Source organism: Agelaius tricolor, unplaced genomic scaffold (genome assembly GCF_023055355.1).
Source record: "Agelaius tricolor isolate 1412-34295 unplaced genomic scaffold, bAgeTri1.0.p SCAF_34, whole genome shotgun sequence".
Classification (NCBI taxonomy): Eukaryota; Metazoa; Chordata; class Aves; order Passeriformes; family Icteridae; genus Agelaius; species Agelaius tricolor.
Window position 1 is genome coordinate 2,753,668 of NW_027269294.1, and position 16,400 is coordinate 2,770,067.

Consider the following 16,400-nt stretch of genomic DNA (forward strand, 5'->3'; position numbering starts at 1 on the left):
CTCCTCCTAAGCATCTCCCAGATGGATTAACTTCACAGAGAATTCCAGTTTTCTTTATAAAGGAGCTGAGGCCCCCTTGAAAAGGTAATTGTGTACAGAGCGTTCCTGTGGCAGGAAGCACCTGCCACGTTCTGGTCCCCATAGGATCCACTGTGATGCTTCTGGATGACTGGAATAACGATCCATTGTTTCAATGTAGCGTGGTGCTCTACAAATCCCAGGCCAAGTAGGTAATTATTAAGGAAATTAAGAACCCTCATTAATCATGAAGGTAGCTATAAATAGCCTGATGAACAGTTTCCTTGTTAGACATTCAAACATGTAAATATTTAAGTTGGACACTGTGAACATATTCCATGTCCTGATACAGCAGGAGTACCACACCATCCTTAAATAAAACTTCAGAGCAACACTGACAGCATTTGTGACGCTGAGAACTGACAACTCTTTAAAAATAATAATAATAATTAGGAACTGGCAACATTTCAGTATTCTACACTATCATCATTGTCTTGCATGTTCTTTAATAAAGGTTCAGTTATGTTCTGAGGGCTTAGAACAAGTAGGCATTGAAAATATGAGAATGGTGATTTCTGTCTGCAGCAAGAACTGAACTAAAGATCTGTTGAAAAAGAAACTGTAACTTTTGTGATGACTTTTCTGAACAGAAGTATTGTTCATTTTGCTTTTGAGAAATCCATGCATTTTATCTTCAATTCTCTCTTGGAGAGAGAATACACCCCTTGTTCATTCCAGTTAGGAATTTAAAAAAATTAAGCACTTGGGGGATGTTTTGGTGCTTCCTCAGAGTTCGTAAAGCAAGTGGAGTACAAATTTATTGATTTTTTTTTCTTCTTTCATCTTCCACAAGTTCCCATTTAGCTGAAAATTATACCTCCTCCATGCCTGTACTGAATTACTTGTACAAGTCTAGTTTTTCACTTAATGGCTTGAAATAACTCCTTGCTGTGATGTACCAGTCCTTAACTTGCAGCTGTGATTTGTCTTTTAAAACTTCGAAAAAGCAAATGATTTCAATAATGATTTCATTTGGATGGCTGCATCACAGCTGCAGAGGATTGCGATTTGCTGGACATAATGGTTGTAAAAAAATGAAACATGCCAGTTTTCTAAAGATAAACTGCAGTACTTACTCTGATACTAGTGCTGGGGATGATTAAGTTTAGGGATTAGGGCTAGGGATTTTTTTTTTAGCTAATTTTAAACTCCAAAGATATGAGGTAGAGCAGGAACAAGAGAACATGAGTAATAATGCCCTATTTTTAATAATCTTCATAAAATTTTCTCTTCTTTGCTGTGCCCTTATCACTTTTTTCAAGAAAACATAGTTTTTAATGCACATATTTTGATGCTATGCCATTACTTTGTAATAGGCTTAATGTTAATCTTTAGTTTTCCACTGAATAATTTAAATTTGGGTGGGTTTTTTTTTTTCTGTGTTTTGTTTTTGAAGTCTTTTGGACTTTGCAAATCTTAGTGCACCATTAAACAGCTAATCAATAAATGCTCCAGAACACTGTACTTAGGTTTTAAAACAGTCTTTGTTATTGAATGTTCTTAGTTCATCGTGCTTTGGGGGCTTATAAAATACAGACATGTAGAGTTACTCACAAATTAGAATAGTCAAATAGTATCTTGGTGATTAATAGCTTTGGTATTCACTGAGTAATTTTATGGCATTTGCCATTCTTGGAGTAGTTTTATAGCATTTGCCAAATATTTTAGAAATAACAGTGAACGTTAGCTGTCAGATCCACTTGGATTTATTTTTTCCAATTCATTCTTAATTTCTGTAGCATTCAAATTACCAGTTCACTGTAAAAAGTTGTTTTGAGGGGATAAAGATGTCTGAGAAGATTGAAGAGCAGCTCTTTATGTGACTGCTTTTTATATTTCATAACTTTGAAGAATAAGTTGATTTCAATTTGTTTTTATTGTCCTAAAGAGACCACAGTTATCAGCATCCATATCTTATCCCCAGCCAGCACAAAGCACATTATTGATGCTCCTGTTTGTTGGTGGATACTAGTATGGAAATGTATTGGAATGTTACATAACTAAATACATGTTTCTAATTACAAGTACCTTGGCAGGAGACAGTCTTACAAAAACAGAGATGAAAAAGCAAATTCAGGATATTTGTAGAGCTCTGTGTTGAAGACCATGTACTTGGGAATCAGGGTTCACTTGGGTGAGGAAGAGAAGAAAAGCAGGAGTTTACTCTGCAGAATTGAAAACCAAATAACGAATTGTTTGGGAACAAGACAGTGAATTTCAGCCTTGTTTTTTGAGGAAAAATCTACAGTGATTCTAAGTATGGGAATTCTTGGAGCTCAGTGCAAATTTCAGTTTAATCTAATTACAAAGGAAAGGGGTCAAGATATGTGTTTTGTTGATGGAAACAAGGAACTGTGGTTAGTTCTTTCTCTCTGAAAGTACTTTTGTGTGGATGCAGTGCATTTATGTGGCTGATTTCTCCTTTTGCTCTCCCCCTCCTATCCCAAGCACAGCACTGCTCTAGCATTCCTACATGGGATCTCCCAGTCTCATCTCCTGTTGTCCAAGAAACAGATAATGCATTTCTCAAATTTTATGTTACATTAGTATATTTGCCTAAAAATTTCAAGCCCTAAATAGCTAGTATTTAAATAGAAGTGTTAGCCTCTTTTGTGAGGATGTTTGCAATTTCCTGACATGAAATCCCTTGCCAGCAAGCCATGGAGCAAGCATCCAGTCAGGAAAGAAGTGTCCTTAACAGAAATCATGTTTAGTTCTGGTGTTTCAAGGCAATAGTCTGAGAACAAATTAATCTCTTCAGCATTATGTCCTCAAAAACAAAACCATTAGGACCACCTCCACTGATGCAGGAACTTACTGCAGTGGGACAACTTCCTCACCTGCCTCAATATTATATTCCAAGTGTTCTATGGAAAACAACAAGAGCCAATGCAAAAACCAAAAAGGAGTTTCCAGTTTAAACCATTTTTTGAAATTAACTCCAACATGTCAAATGGACTCTTCTCCTGGTGACTTGACAGACAAAGGCAGCATTGACATGCCCCAAATACCAGGAGCAGAATTCATGCATCTGAGTGTGCTCCAGTGCCACAGCCATAATCGTCTGCTGTGCCTGGCACTTGGTACAAGCAGCCATTTGTTACAAAAAATGGACTTCATTAAGGATTTTTCAGCTCAGAGTGCCCTTCTATAGCCTGATAGAACATGCAGAAACTGAGCTTCTCTCTCCTGGCTGTAGCATTTTGCATTTCACAGGTGGTGACTTGATAGAACAGTAAAAACATCTAATTTTCACTTCTTGTTTGGTTGGTTTCACTTGTCATAATTTATTTGTTTTTTGGGTTTTTTCCCCCATGTAGGTTTGCATCCAGTGGTGTTCAACATTTATTTCCTTTTCAGTTTGAAAAAAAAATAAATTGCATAAATGAAACTTGTCTTTCCTTTACCCAGATTTATCTTTCCCAGAATAGGTGTGTAAGTTAAAAGTATTATCTTTGCTGAGATGAGGTAAATCTGGGCCTGTGGGAACCACAGGAAATGTGTTCCTCAGTATTGCTGGTGTTGGAATGCCTAATGGAGCCAGGCTCTCCATAGACCCCTACTGTCACTACACTGATTTGAGGAGCAGCCCTGTGACACTTTAGTGAGGATTTGTGGATAGAACAGATGTGGGAAACCAGCCTCCTGTATAGGGGGGAAGCAGTTTCCCCTCCATATTTTAATTAGTTTGTTGCTTTTCAGGGATACAGGGATGTGCTCCTGGGGAAAATTGTCATTTGAAAGCAGTAAGGGATGCTATGAAGGGCTTTCAGTGCCCTGGCTCATGTCACTTTATCGTCTTAAATGGGCAAAAACAGGGTGCAAGAATTCTGCAATTACACAAATAGGTAACCTCAGATTTGTGATTTTGATCCCCCCTTCCTCTTTTCCTTTCCCTGGTGTCAGGTCTTTCCTGTTGCACAGTATAAGCTCCTTAACAGAGTTTAGGCCTTTGGGTTTTCTTTTTGTTTTGTAGGGAGGAAAAAGAAAACACTCTCCACAAATATTTTAATTCTCTATGACACATTGAATGTGAAGAATTGCATTATCCTGGCTGGTTGGAAGCAGCAAGCTGGTTTGCCACCAAATTTATTGAGATTAAACAGTCTTCCAGCAGCAAGAGATGAAAGCTCAGTGAGTTCTGTATGTTCTTTTCTGATGTAGAAGTATTAAAGGGACCTGTACTTATTCATATAGCTCTTCTGGAAATCTGAGTGGTTGGTGTAAGTGCTAAATTAAGTGGGAATCAGGCAGTTACAAAATAGCCACGTTTTACAAAAGCATAGCCAGTTCAGAAAGGTTGGCTATGCTAGACCATGTAGCATCATTAACAGAAGGAGAAATAATGAGTTACAGCCTTGAGTTCCTTGAGCTTATTCTTTGTATTATGGGTTTCAGGCACTTTAGTCTGTTTGGTTATAAGAGCAGAGGTTATTAAATGCACACTGCTTAAATAATTGAATTAACTCTGTTACCTCTGCTGGTTTTCTCACTGTGCTTACAATCTGTGCGTCTATGTCAGTGCAGATTAACTTGAGTTGTATTGAGCCAGATTTCTTTTCAATCAGATTATAAAACTGTGAAATACAAAATCATTATGATCAGCAGCTTATAAAACTGAAATGCAAAATTATTATGATCACATCAAAAAGTGTTTGGATTTCAACTTCTTAAATTGTTCCATCAGTTTGAAGATCCTGGTCTTTTTAAATAGGGAGGCTTTTATCAGAGAGTTATAGGCAAGGACTTGAGAATATTGGATCAGCTCAGAATTGAGTACATCAGCATGTTGGCTCATGCTTTTGACTTGGCTCTAGTCAGGAATACTTCATGTTCTGCTTCACAGTCTGTGTCTTTGGTCAGCATTGCCCAACTGCTCACCCGTTTCATCAGCACATTGAGCCATTTAAGGGAGCATCTGATTTTGAAATTGGAAAAGAACTGTCTGTGTAAAAATGACTTCATGTCCTTTTCTTTTTAAGGAAATTGCTATGCAGCACTACTAATGAATAAATAAATTTTATCTTACCTGCATGCTCTCTCAGAAGCACTGTGTAGAAGTTAAGATACAGTACAAAACCTGTATTTACCTTTCTTGTTGTTACTTGATTATTCCCAATACTTCAGTGATAACACTAATAGAGCACTTCATATGCAAAACCCTTGGGGTAGTGATTTGCAAACTTGTGGTGTTTGTTGCCAAGTTTATTCTTTGTGAAGCATTCTCACCCATTGCTGGGAGTACCACACCTTAGTCTGTACCAGTCCTTTTCCATTTTGCGCTGTAGGGCAGCTTTCTGACATAACCAGACTTAAACTTTTCATTTGGTTTTTTCATATGGCTTCTTGGTGTACCACTTGAAGGCACTTGCCTTTTTTAATATTAAATATATAAATATAATATATTATTTTATATTCTTGTAACAATATATTATTCTATATTTTATAATATTATATTATTCTATATTTTATATATTATATCATATTATATTATATCATTAGTATTATATTATTATTTATAAATATTAATATTATACTTTGTCAGATAGACTTTAATGAAAGCTTAGGGCTATTACACATTCTTGATCATGTTTATTTAAAATAGATGGCATGACCTGGAACACTTGCAGAGTTTGGTCAAGTTGGCTAAAGAAAATCCTTGTTTTGGGAGGTGATTTGCATTGCTCTCTGCAGGGAGATGATTAGCATTTTCATGCCAGGGTCATTTCTGGTGCAGGTTGGGTTGTGCCTTGGTGGAGGGGCCATATGCAGGCTGGAAACCTGGGAAGAAAATCCCACTGTGTCTGCAGGGTCAGGGTGGTGGGGTTTGGTACAGACAGATGGAGACCTCTGGGGAACAAGTTTGAGAAATACACTGGTAAAAAAAGATTCTTGGGGCATCTCAAGTGGGAGATAGACATCAGGTAGAAGACCTCCCAAGAGTTCCACAGGAATGGAGACTACCAAGAGTCATTATTTCCAAAGAAATTTTGTGACTAAGGAGGATTTAATTTCTCTGAGGCTACTTCAACTTGTATCTGAAACATGACTGTTCTCTTTTGATACTAAATATACCTCAAATATGTACTTTTATTTTTTTTTTTAATCAAACCAGTTAGTAGTAATGATCACTGCAATATTTGTTGATGCACTTTTCAGCCTTTTTGTACAGCTTTTACATTTGCCTCCAATATATTTGTTACTTGCATGCAGTCTTTACTTTGTTTCTGGTTTGGTGTTTAAACCCTTAGTGTGATTCCCAGCTAGAGGGTAAAATCTCCTTCAGCAGCTTGCTTATGCTTGTGGGATTAAGTTTTCTTCAGGGGATTGTGATGTTTGTTTATAAAATTCCAGTTTTCCACTTGCAAATAGAATATTATTAAGAGAGTCTTCTTTTTGCCAATTAGGTCAAAGTCCTAAAATTTTAAGACCTAAACCACATGGTTTAGAGCGAACTGATTCACAAACCATAGGTGACTTTACTACAAGAAGAAAGGGTATGTACTTTAGCACTCTATGTATATGGAGCTTTATAAAAATAAGTGAAGCAAAAATTTAAAAAATTGTTATTTTAGAATAACTCTGGCATATTCTAGTCTGCTATAGTCTAAGGTTATGGATGCATTTTCCATGCCAAGCAACCAGTTTCCTGTATAAGGAATTAAAGATTTTCTGGCTTGAACAGTGCATGGAAATTTTTCTTTGATATTAACATGAATGTTCTGATCTCTTAAGTTGTGGCTGCTTATATTTTGTCTGTTTATTTAGAAGCAAATATGTAACAACTTGTAAATTGTACATAGTAACTTGTAAGTTACTTGAAACTTTTATTAGGCAATAACCTGAAGTCACAGTTCACTTAGGTCTTGAAATGAAGCAAAATATTGATCTTCTGATCACACACTAGTACAGACATCTATTTATGCACCTTAAAGAGGATTGTAATTAATATGATGGGCTTTATTCAAGATGCTGAGTTGCTGCCTAACATAGTCACAAGAAGTAGAGAAAATAATGAACAACTTGAAAAATCTCAGAGAAGTATCACTGATTACCTTTGGGTTTTGAAGTGCATTGCAACAGGATGAAATACTTGTGCTGTTCTTGGTGGGCTTTGGATGAAATCCTGTCTCTGTCTGCTGCAGCAGCAGCACCTTGCCCACTGTTTATTCCTGCCAGGTAGCCTCAGACCTTTACAGAAAACTTGAGCCAAGCTGATAATTTTTTGTGTCAGTTGTGCTTTAGTATCATGTTGCCTATGTCATGTTCAGTTCTGTTACTACATGCCTGACACTTGATCTCAGTGAACCTGCCAAGAGGCAGAAAACTCATGGTGGGAGGGGGCACAAGGACAGAAAGGGCAGTTTTTATGATGACACTGCATTTTGTTTTCTAAAAACAGTTTTAGGGAGGATAAAGTTGACAGCAGTTTGACTCTGTGATATTTTTTTTTCCACAAGCCTTTTTATACTTTTCTTTTTTGCTAATGTTTAGGACGTGTGAGACATATAAGCTGCAGGGAGGGATAATGTGTTTCTTGCTAATAGCCTACTCATGGTTCTGTTCTGAAAATGAAATTTAAAAATGGCAATTTTTTTGAGAACTATGTTATCTGTCATGAGTGGCACAAGCTGTCATGAGTGGCACATGGCTCGACTGTGGATGATCTCTGAAGTGAGCCAGGCTCCTCCTGCTGTTGCTTCATTTCTCACTTTTGCAGACTTAGTCTTAGCTGCGGGTTCTGCCCACTCATGGAGCTGTGAAACCTCAGCAGTAAGGGCACATGTGCACAGTGAGGGCAGAGCTTGCATATTGACAGCTGGCTCTGAGCCAAGACAAGTCCCCAGAGTTGGTTCTGCTGAAACAGCCCATCAGCCCTGCCCCGGGCTTGCCAGCTCCACAAGTCGTCAAGACACAATGAGCACAGAACACGATGCTGCCACTTTCAAAATCTCTTTTCAAAACAGAATTACTGCCTACAAGTATATGCTGCAAAATTCTGCAGTTGCAGTGGGTTTTTTTATTTTATATTTTAATTTTTTAATTGATGTTTCCTCTCATTACCTGAAAAGATGAAAAATGTAAGTTAATATATCATGTCTTTCTGAAAATGGAAGTGTCTCCCTTTCCTTACTAGTATTTACTATTTGAAAGATAAAGGTTTTTTCTGTATTTAGTCTGTGCAAAGCTATTAAATTTAAGTTTGTTTAGGAAAGTTCTGTGCTTTACAGTTGTCTGTTTCTTACATAGCAAAACCAGCTCCACTAGAAATAAAACCTCTGCCTGAATGGGAAGAATTACAAGCTCCAGTTAGATCTCCCATCACCAGAAGCTTTGCACGAGAGTAAGTTCCTTGGCTTTTCCTCATTCAGAGTAATCATTTTGGTGACTGGAGTGTTAATAAATGTGTGTACATCTGTATCATATTTTTAGCTTGTTTGTAGCTTGAAGTTTCCCTTGCAAGAGTGTGAGTCTGCGTGTGTGTCTGTGCATTGAAATAAAGTGTGTCTGTGTGAAATTTTGTTTTGTGATATTAAATATAAGGGACTGTGTATAACCAAAAAATGTGACACTCTAGTAAGCTTGAATGAAAATTTCAGCTCTAATATGCTTCTTTTTGTTGTTTACCAGGAGGTTTAAGGTATTGCAGATGTATTGTTTGTAAAATAATTCCTGGTAATTAGCTCCTCCAGGTTTCCCGTGTCTCCCAGACCGGATTCAGTTCATAGCACAACTTCCAGCAGTGACTCGCACGACAGTGAAGAGAATTATGTATCCATGAACCCAAATCAGTCCTCTGAAGACCCAGTATGTAAAATCTACATCTTAACTACTCTCTTCCTGTGCAGTCCTTACTTTTAAATCATGCAAACACAGATCCTTCATTCAACATCACTCCCTTTATGCTTCTAGATCAGCAGAATGATAAAAAAATCTCCATAGCAAAGCTGTAATTTTGGTAGGATTTCACTGAAGAAGTTAAGAGCATAAAGAAAATGGTTGATATATAACATGTATACAACATGACTTTTTTTCTACCTCTTTTCTAGAATTTGTCCCCTCTTTGCAATTGTTTATCCTTGGGCTATGCACGAGTCCAGTATTATGACATGAAGGGAAATAAACTGTCCTAGGACCTCTGAGACATGCTTAAAAAAACTGCATTAAAAGGACATCTTCCAGGAAATGTAGAAGGAACAGGGGAAAAAACCACTTGATACTTGTGGTATACATTCTATGAAAATTGAACCATGTGTATTTTATTAGGCGTCTTTCAAAGAAGAAGATAGAAGGAGTCTTTGTGTATTAAATGTCTGCATTTTTTTCCCCTTTGGGGGGAATTTTCTCAGATAATGAAGCTTCAGATCCTCAGCATGGAGTGCAGCTAGTTAGGAAAAGTTAATGATGCACACTGTGGGTTTTCTTCGGTGAGGGAAAGGAGAGAGAGAAAAAGACTCAATAGCAGTAGTTTTAAGGAAGAGACAATAGCAGTAGACCTAGGCCTAAACTAAAATATAGTTTAGAATATGCATAAAACACTGGAGGAAACCTCTATCTTGAGCTCAGCTTTTTGTCTAGTCTAGAATCATGGATTGGTTTGATAGGGACCTTAAATCATGGATTGAAAGGTTCATTAAAGATCATCTTGTTCCAACCTCCCATGCCATGGTCAGGGACAGTCTATTAGACCAGGCTGTTCCAAGTCCTGTCCAGTCAGTTCAGTGTACTCATATGTTTGGGTTCTCAGTAGGGGATACAGCTGTATTTTTCATCTTGAAATCATTTATGTATGACCTTCTTTGGGGAGGGCCTGTCTAGCACCTTTTTTGTTCTGTTTGTGTGTCTGCCTTCTTATATGGCATGTGCTGGCCCATCTCACTGCCCCTGGGCTCTCCTCTTGCAATGCTGTTCACTTTCCTGTCCCCTGCTGCTCTGGGTCCCTCCCAGCCTCCTCCAGTGTCCCTGCCCCCCAGCTGACCACTGCCACCTCTGGGTGCTGCATCCCAGGTTCCCCTCATGCTGTTCCCTGTGGGAGTTGCTGGGGTGCAGGCTCCAGAGCCCGTGGAGCGCCCCAAGCTGTGCCTTGTGCTTCCCAGGGGAAAAGCACCAAGCTCGGGCGACCTGCTGATGTTAGTTCTTAGCTCCTCTCTTGCAAGGGCCATTGGTAAGTAATGGGTGATGTCCTGTTTGACACGTGCAAGAACCATCCCATAATTACACCAGAGATTGGCCCCACCCGTGCCCACAGTTCTCCCTGCACAGAATCACAGTTCAACCCGCGTGTTCCTGTTGATTCTGTCCTGAAGGCTGTTCCAGGGGCTTAACTTCCATACCAAGATGGTACAATTAATGCTCCAGCTCATTAATATCTTCTGTTTGCTTGCACCAGTCCTGTTTAAAGGTTATTCAACAGATTTCCTTTCTGTTTCATTGTTTCATTTGCATGTATTTAAAATTTCTGTTTCCTAATGCCTATGTTCTACCTGCTTAGTTTGTTTGAAATAACAGATTATTTTTTGTTTAATGAGTAACAGCTTTTTAAATTTATTTTGGAAACATTGATACAGAATCTGATTTTTGTATCTTTAATACACAGAAATTTGTTCTGAGAATTTGAGCAAGGAAAATGAACTTCACATTAGTTGTTTGTGTTTGTCCTTGTTACCACTTAATGTTAAATGAGCTGGACAGTAGAGATATAATGGATTACTTCCATTTAAAAAGCCCAGCCCATTTGGCTTTAGCCCATAAAATATTTTACTTCCTAAAGAACCAGAAGATTTCTGCATATCTCATGGCCTTTGTTTTAAAATTTGACTTTTTGAGAATTTTTACTTGTTCCAACTCTATCTTAGCAAGGAATCTGTATTTCTTCAACTTTTTCTGCCATCAGCTTTGAAGCATCTTCTTTGATGTCATACTTATGTTTTAGTGAATAAATTCAGCAATATTCTGCTTTTTCTTTCAAGTTGCTCTCAGCCTTACCCTTCTGTCTTTCCTTCTGCCTTCTTCATTTTTTGCTGACTGCTGCCCTCTGTCTTCCTGTTTTTTCTTTATCTTTTAGAGAAGAGTCCTTCTATTGTACTGTTCCTATAACACCTGTTAAGAGGGAGGGATCAGGCTGGGAGAGGACAGAGGAGGTGAGGTTGTAAAAGTCTGGGCTATTTGAAATTTAGGTATATACAATGCAACTTCAGTTCAGGCAGCCCTACACATGTTTTCCAAAGTTTTAATATTTTAATCTTGTCAATTGAACAATACTCTTTGATTTTCACCTTAATCGTGATGATTTTTGAATGAGATGTAAAAGTTTCATTTTTAGATTTGCCACTACTGTCAAGCAGATGTTATTGTAGGTATTGAACAAAAATTGAGGGAAATAGAAAAGTTTGTGCTTAAGTAATGTTAAATTTGAGATATAATAGCTACATTTAAAAAGAACAAAACATGATCTGTTCTTATTTCATTATATGAAGGGGACATTAAGTGGAAAGGACAGATGGGTTTGTTGGCAACCTTAAATTTGGGGGGGGTGGTTTTTGGGTTTTTTCCTCCCATTGGGTTTTGACTCTGTCCCATTTTTGACATAGAATGTATGCCCTTGCTATGCAGGGTCAATGAAATTTCCATGATTGAAGTGATTGCAATTGTTTCCTTAAGCTTTTACATTTTGGCAGTTTATAGTAAGCGTATTTGATTATGTGGACCACATTAGTTTGTACATTTGTAGCTGAGGTTGTTTATATTATGATTTCAGAATTTGTTTGGAAGCAACAGCCTTGATGGAGGAAGCAGCCCTATGGTAAAACCTAAAGGAGATAAACAAGTGGAATATTTAGATCTGGACCTAGATTCGGGAAAGTCTACCCCACCTCGTAAGGTAAGCAGATGTTCAGCTCTTGCTTTTCTGCCATCAGGAGTTCAAAATTGCCTTCAGTGAGATCTCCTAATGGTAATTTCTCCAATGATTTAGTGGAGAGACAGTGTTGAACCTTTCAGAGAAACCAGTGCTTGTTCTGTGTCTGGTTGGGACACCTACTTGCTTTTTTGTTGTTAATTTACTTGAACTTGTTTCTGACTGTTCCCAGAAGAAGAACAGTGGCTCAGGCAGCAGCGTGGCAGACGAGAGAGTCGATTATGTTGTGGTGGACCAGCAGAAAACGCTGGCCCTGAAGAGCACGCGGGAGGCATGGACTGATGGCAGACAGTCTACGGAGTCTGAGACACCCACGAAAAGCGTGAAGTGAAAACACTGCTTGATCTTTGAAGAATGGAAAGAAGTGAATTTTGAAGAATCACAGAAACACAATGGCAGTGTTGTTCAGCTGCACAGTACCCGATTCCCTGGGGTGGGAATCAGTTCCCCACCAAATAGGTTGGAAGCCAAAAGACGCTTTGAATATATCAAAGGAACTTTAAGATCATGAATTGGCTCTGTGGTGTCTGGAAAAATCACAGCCTGTAAATAACCTGTAAAATAATATTACTTAGGTTTCAGAAAACCTTTTGTTCTGTAGTTAACACATTTGTAGTATTACTGTGTTTATGCACTTTTTCAGTTACAATGTTGGTTCAGGTATTCACAGTTAGTGTACCTTAATGTCTAATTAATCTGGAGAATTCTTTTTTCCTTACACTACTATTCCTCACAATTTTAGGTTAATTAAGCTACATGTAGAAACAGAAATTAATATTTGAACTTCATTTTAACAACTCAAAATTGATTTTGCAGAAACACTTTCACAATTGAATAATCTACTTGAAATGCCGAGAGACAACAGTTAGTTACATATTTGTTTATATTTAATACATACAAAATTATTTGGAAGTCTACAGGTTTACCTTCCTAACAAAAAATAGCTGTGAGTTAATAATAATGAACTGTACTGGGTTTAGACCTAAAATCTTGGCTTATATGTTAGTTGTTAGTGGTGGAACTTCTATTGTATTTTATTAATGACAGTGTTCTGTGTTCAATCAGTGAAGATTCTGCAGGGTGGGATCTTACACTTTCAAAGACTGAATAATTAAATGTCAAGTAAGCCTGCAAACCACTGATGGCATGCAGTAATATTGTGATCTCACACTTATTAACAAGAAATAACCTTTATATTATTTACAGAAGGTAGAGTATATAAATCAGGTACGTACCAAGCACTGTTGTGCTAATACACTGATCAGGTTTAGACAATGAGCTTTAGTTTTGTACTGTTTAGAAGTTCTAATGTCAGTTTTCAGTTCAAGATTAATGGGACAGTTTGACATTCACTTTTTGTAGTACTAGCAAAAAATACTGTGATTTTGAATTAGACATTAACTCAAATGGAAATACTATGTTTTAACACCATAGTGCCCTTCTTATGAGCTCTATTTTACTTTAATCTCCTGCTTGGCCTTATATTTAAATCCCTATGCAATTGATATTTTATATCTCTGTTTTTAAAAATTAGATAATGTACCTAAATTATCCCCTTGTACACCACTTGTTGTTCTTTCCTGGTACAGGATTTTAAACTCTGTATACTGTGATCCTTTATTTTACTATGCCAGTTCCAAATAATAATCTGCCTTGGTTTAGAAACGTTTTTTGTTATTTGGAAGAAGATAGAATTCTTTAAATACATGAATGAGCTAGGTCTAGATAGAGAACTTACTAACACTTTTGTTTTATACAAATACCCTCAATTAAGTGGTTGGTTTGATTTTCCTGCCCAGTTGGGGTTTTTTTGGCCAGATCATTTAAAAGTTGAGCTTAAAGCTGCATTGTTTTCTGGCATGTTGGCCTTCGTACTGTGCCTAATCTACCATCAGTTGTTTCTCTCCCTCACAGCCACAATTTACAGTATGTAAATTATCTTCTTCCTAACAAATGTTCTTTTTAAATGAGTAATATTTTGATGCTTTGAATGTTCATTTAGAAAAAAGAAACTGAACACAATGCATTTTGAGGTGAATTTTAAATAAATCAAGTTGTTCTGTTTTGGTGTGTAAACTCTGTCTTGCAAAGCAGCAAACGGATGTCAGTGTGTCTGGGAAGGTGCCTGGATACCAAGCACATTTTTTCAGAATTGTAGATGTACAGTTGGAATAATTTTTAACTTGGATCTCTGATTTAAAACCCTGCGCCAAGAAGCCAAATAATGTGAATTCCCACTCCTCTGGGAGCCAGGAAAAAATCAGTCTCCTAAGCCAGCCTCTCTTGCTGAGCCAGTGATAGGAGATGGGTTTGCTCTAAGTTTGCTGATATCAGTCCTTGATTTACAGATTACACTTACTCTTCCTTCATTTAAAATTTGGCTGGATTCACAACATTATTTGTTATTATGATTGAGAATCCACTCTTAATTTCTAGGCTTTTCCCCTTTCTTTCGTTAAGGAAAACAGGAGCTTCCACACTGTACAGACAGTGTAACATTTTCTAAGTATCAGTCTACAATTTCTCTTTAATTAGGTTTCTAAGCAGTTTTCTCCCCCACATTCCAGTGTTACATCTTCCATACTTACATACTGTCCATGGTATGTTCAGAATCAGAGGTGTGATATTAACTTTTGATGATATATCTCATTTTCACCAGTGAAGCTACAGGGGCTTCACGGTGCAGATCTGTCTGAGCTCTTGGATGGTCTAAGGATATGAATATAAAATGGGAAATGTGACTCCTAAAGTTGTAGATGATAGAAAGCAAGTGAAACTGATATCAGCCCTGTGTCACTTTCAGTTACTAGCTTTGTGAGGACCCTTCAGTTGGAGGCAAGTTGGTGGAAACTCAAGTAGATACTGGTGCAGAAGTAGCTTGTCAATGTTGCTTGTCAAGTGTTCTTTTTTCAAACAGGTAAGTTTTCTCTTGTTTTGCTCAAACTCTATGTTACCAGTTGCAGATACAGTTTTCATTGCAGCATGTGTCATTATAAATTGCAAATATATATATATATGCAATATGTCTTTTACAAGTACACAAGATCTTGCTCTTAAAAATTGAAAGAAAACTTGGTGCCTTGTACACTAAGATTGACTTGAGAGGTGATTTGGTATCATTCCGTGGTGTGATCTGAACATTTCTTTATCTGCCAAGTACCAATAGCCACACTTTTACACACTGTGATATAATCACTATTACCTCATGAAGTGCAGGTGCAAACACAGCTGTTCTGTTCCACTAGAACTTTGTAATGTGACATGGGAAAAGGTGAAAATGTGGTCATTAGTCTTTTTTTTCTTTACTGATATTTGTATTTATGTAAAAAAATAATAACAAACCATTCATGTATGACAGTTGTGATGTAGTGCCACACCTAGGGAGTACAGACAAATTACAGTATGGCAGTTTTGATTAAGTAATTTAGAATTTATTGCTTCTTGTAGCTAATTAGGGAGTGACAGGCACCTCTCTAGCTTTTACAGTGCACTATGAGCCGAGCAAGATTTTTATCACAGTGAAATTTAAGTTTAGCTATTACTGCAGCAGTGTGTGTGTGTGTATACACACACACACACACACACACACACACACACATATATATATATGTAGTACTCTTGCAAAAGTACTTTGGAGACTTGGCAGCCCCGGAGAGAAGTTCCATTCCCTCCTTAGCCTATAGAGGTTTGTGTCATGACAAGTGAATGGATATTTATTTGCTCAAGGAGAAAGCGCTGCCATACAATATCAGTGTGCAATTTGGGCAGCAGTAGTGCCACTTCATCTGTTGAAATATTTTGTACCTGTAGTTCTTAAGAAGCTCAGCAGTATCCACAGGTGAACTTATATTTCAAGATTATTCTCCATATTTCCTAGATCTGCTCTTGATCTCTGTGTATTGCACTGAACTGCTTCTTAAATGTTAATTTCCTGTTGTTTGTTTTATTTCTTGGGAATACTAATATGGCCGTGACCACAAAAAAAGGTGCTTGTCTAGCAATTAGTGTAATAGATGTTCCACAAAAACATTGTGTTGATTGGGTGTAGATGAACCAAATCCCAAGCAATGAGGTTTCTGGATTTTGCCTTCACTGAACAAACATCTTGTGTTCAGCTCTCAGCCTGACAAGGTGCAGAGTAGGATGCAAGAAAAGATGTTGAGAGGGTTATGAACAATATCTTTGACATTTTAAGTTTTCCAGAATATGTTTATGGTTCCGCAGCCCTGATGTTAATTTTCAGTAGCAAAAACGGGAGGAGAACAGGTATTGGATGCATGACCAGGTGAAAGGTTTTTGCCATATCCTTAAGTAAACTGAACTAGACTGTTCTGGTGCCAGTGGTTTTCTTTCTAGATGGTCTAGAAAAGAAGATTTCCATGTTTCATTAGAAAGGCATTATCTG

General features: G+C 37.5%; 1 protein-coding gene across 8 annotated transcripts in view; it reads left to right on the forward strand.

Moving 5' to 3' along the window:
• Positions 1-14,059, forward strand: part of GAB1 (GRB2 associated binding protein 1) — a 91,997-nt gene extending 77,938 nt beyond the window's left edge. For 2 of the 8 annotated variants that reach the window (XM_071452341.1, XM_071452346.1), the window contains exons 7-11: positions 6,486-6,575; positions 8,329-8,422; positions 8,763-8,886; positions 11,837-11,959; positions 12,168-14,059. In XM_071452341.1, coding sequence (XP_071308442.1) covers positions 6,486-6,575; positions 8,329-8,422; positions 8,763-8,886; positions 11,837-11,959; positions 12,168-12,326 — 590 coding nt within the window. In that variant the 3' untranslated portion in view covers positions 12,327-14,059. Of the gene's footprint in view, positions 1-6,485; positions 6,576-8,328; positions 8,423-8,762; positions 8,887-11,143; positions 11,220-11,836; positions 11,960-12,167 lie in introns of those variants that run through there. The other 6 variants (XM_071452342.1, XM_071452343.1, XM_071452344.1 and 3 more) reach the window with 6 other exon arrangements.
• Positions 14,060-16,400: the final 2,341 nt, after the last annotated feature.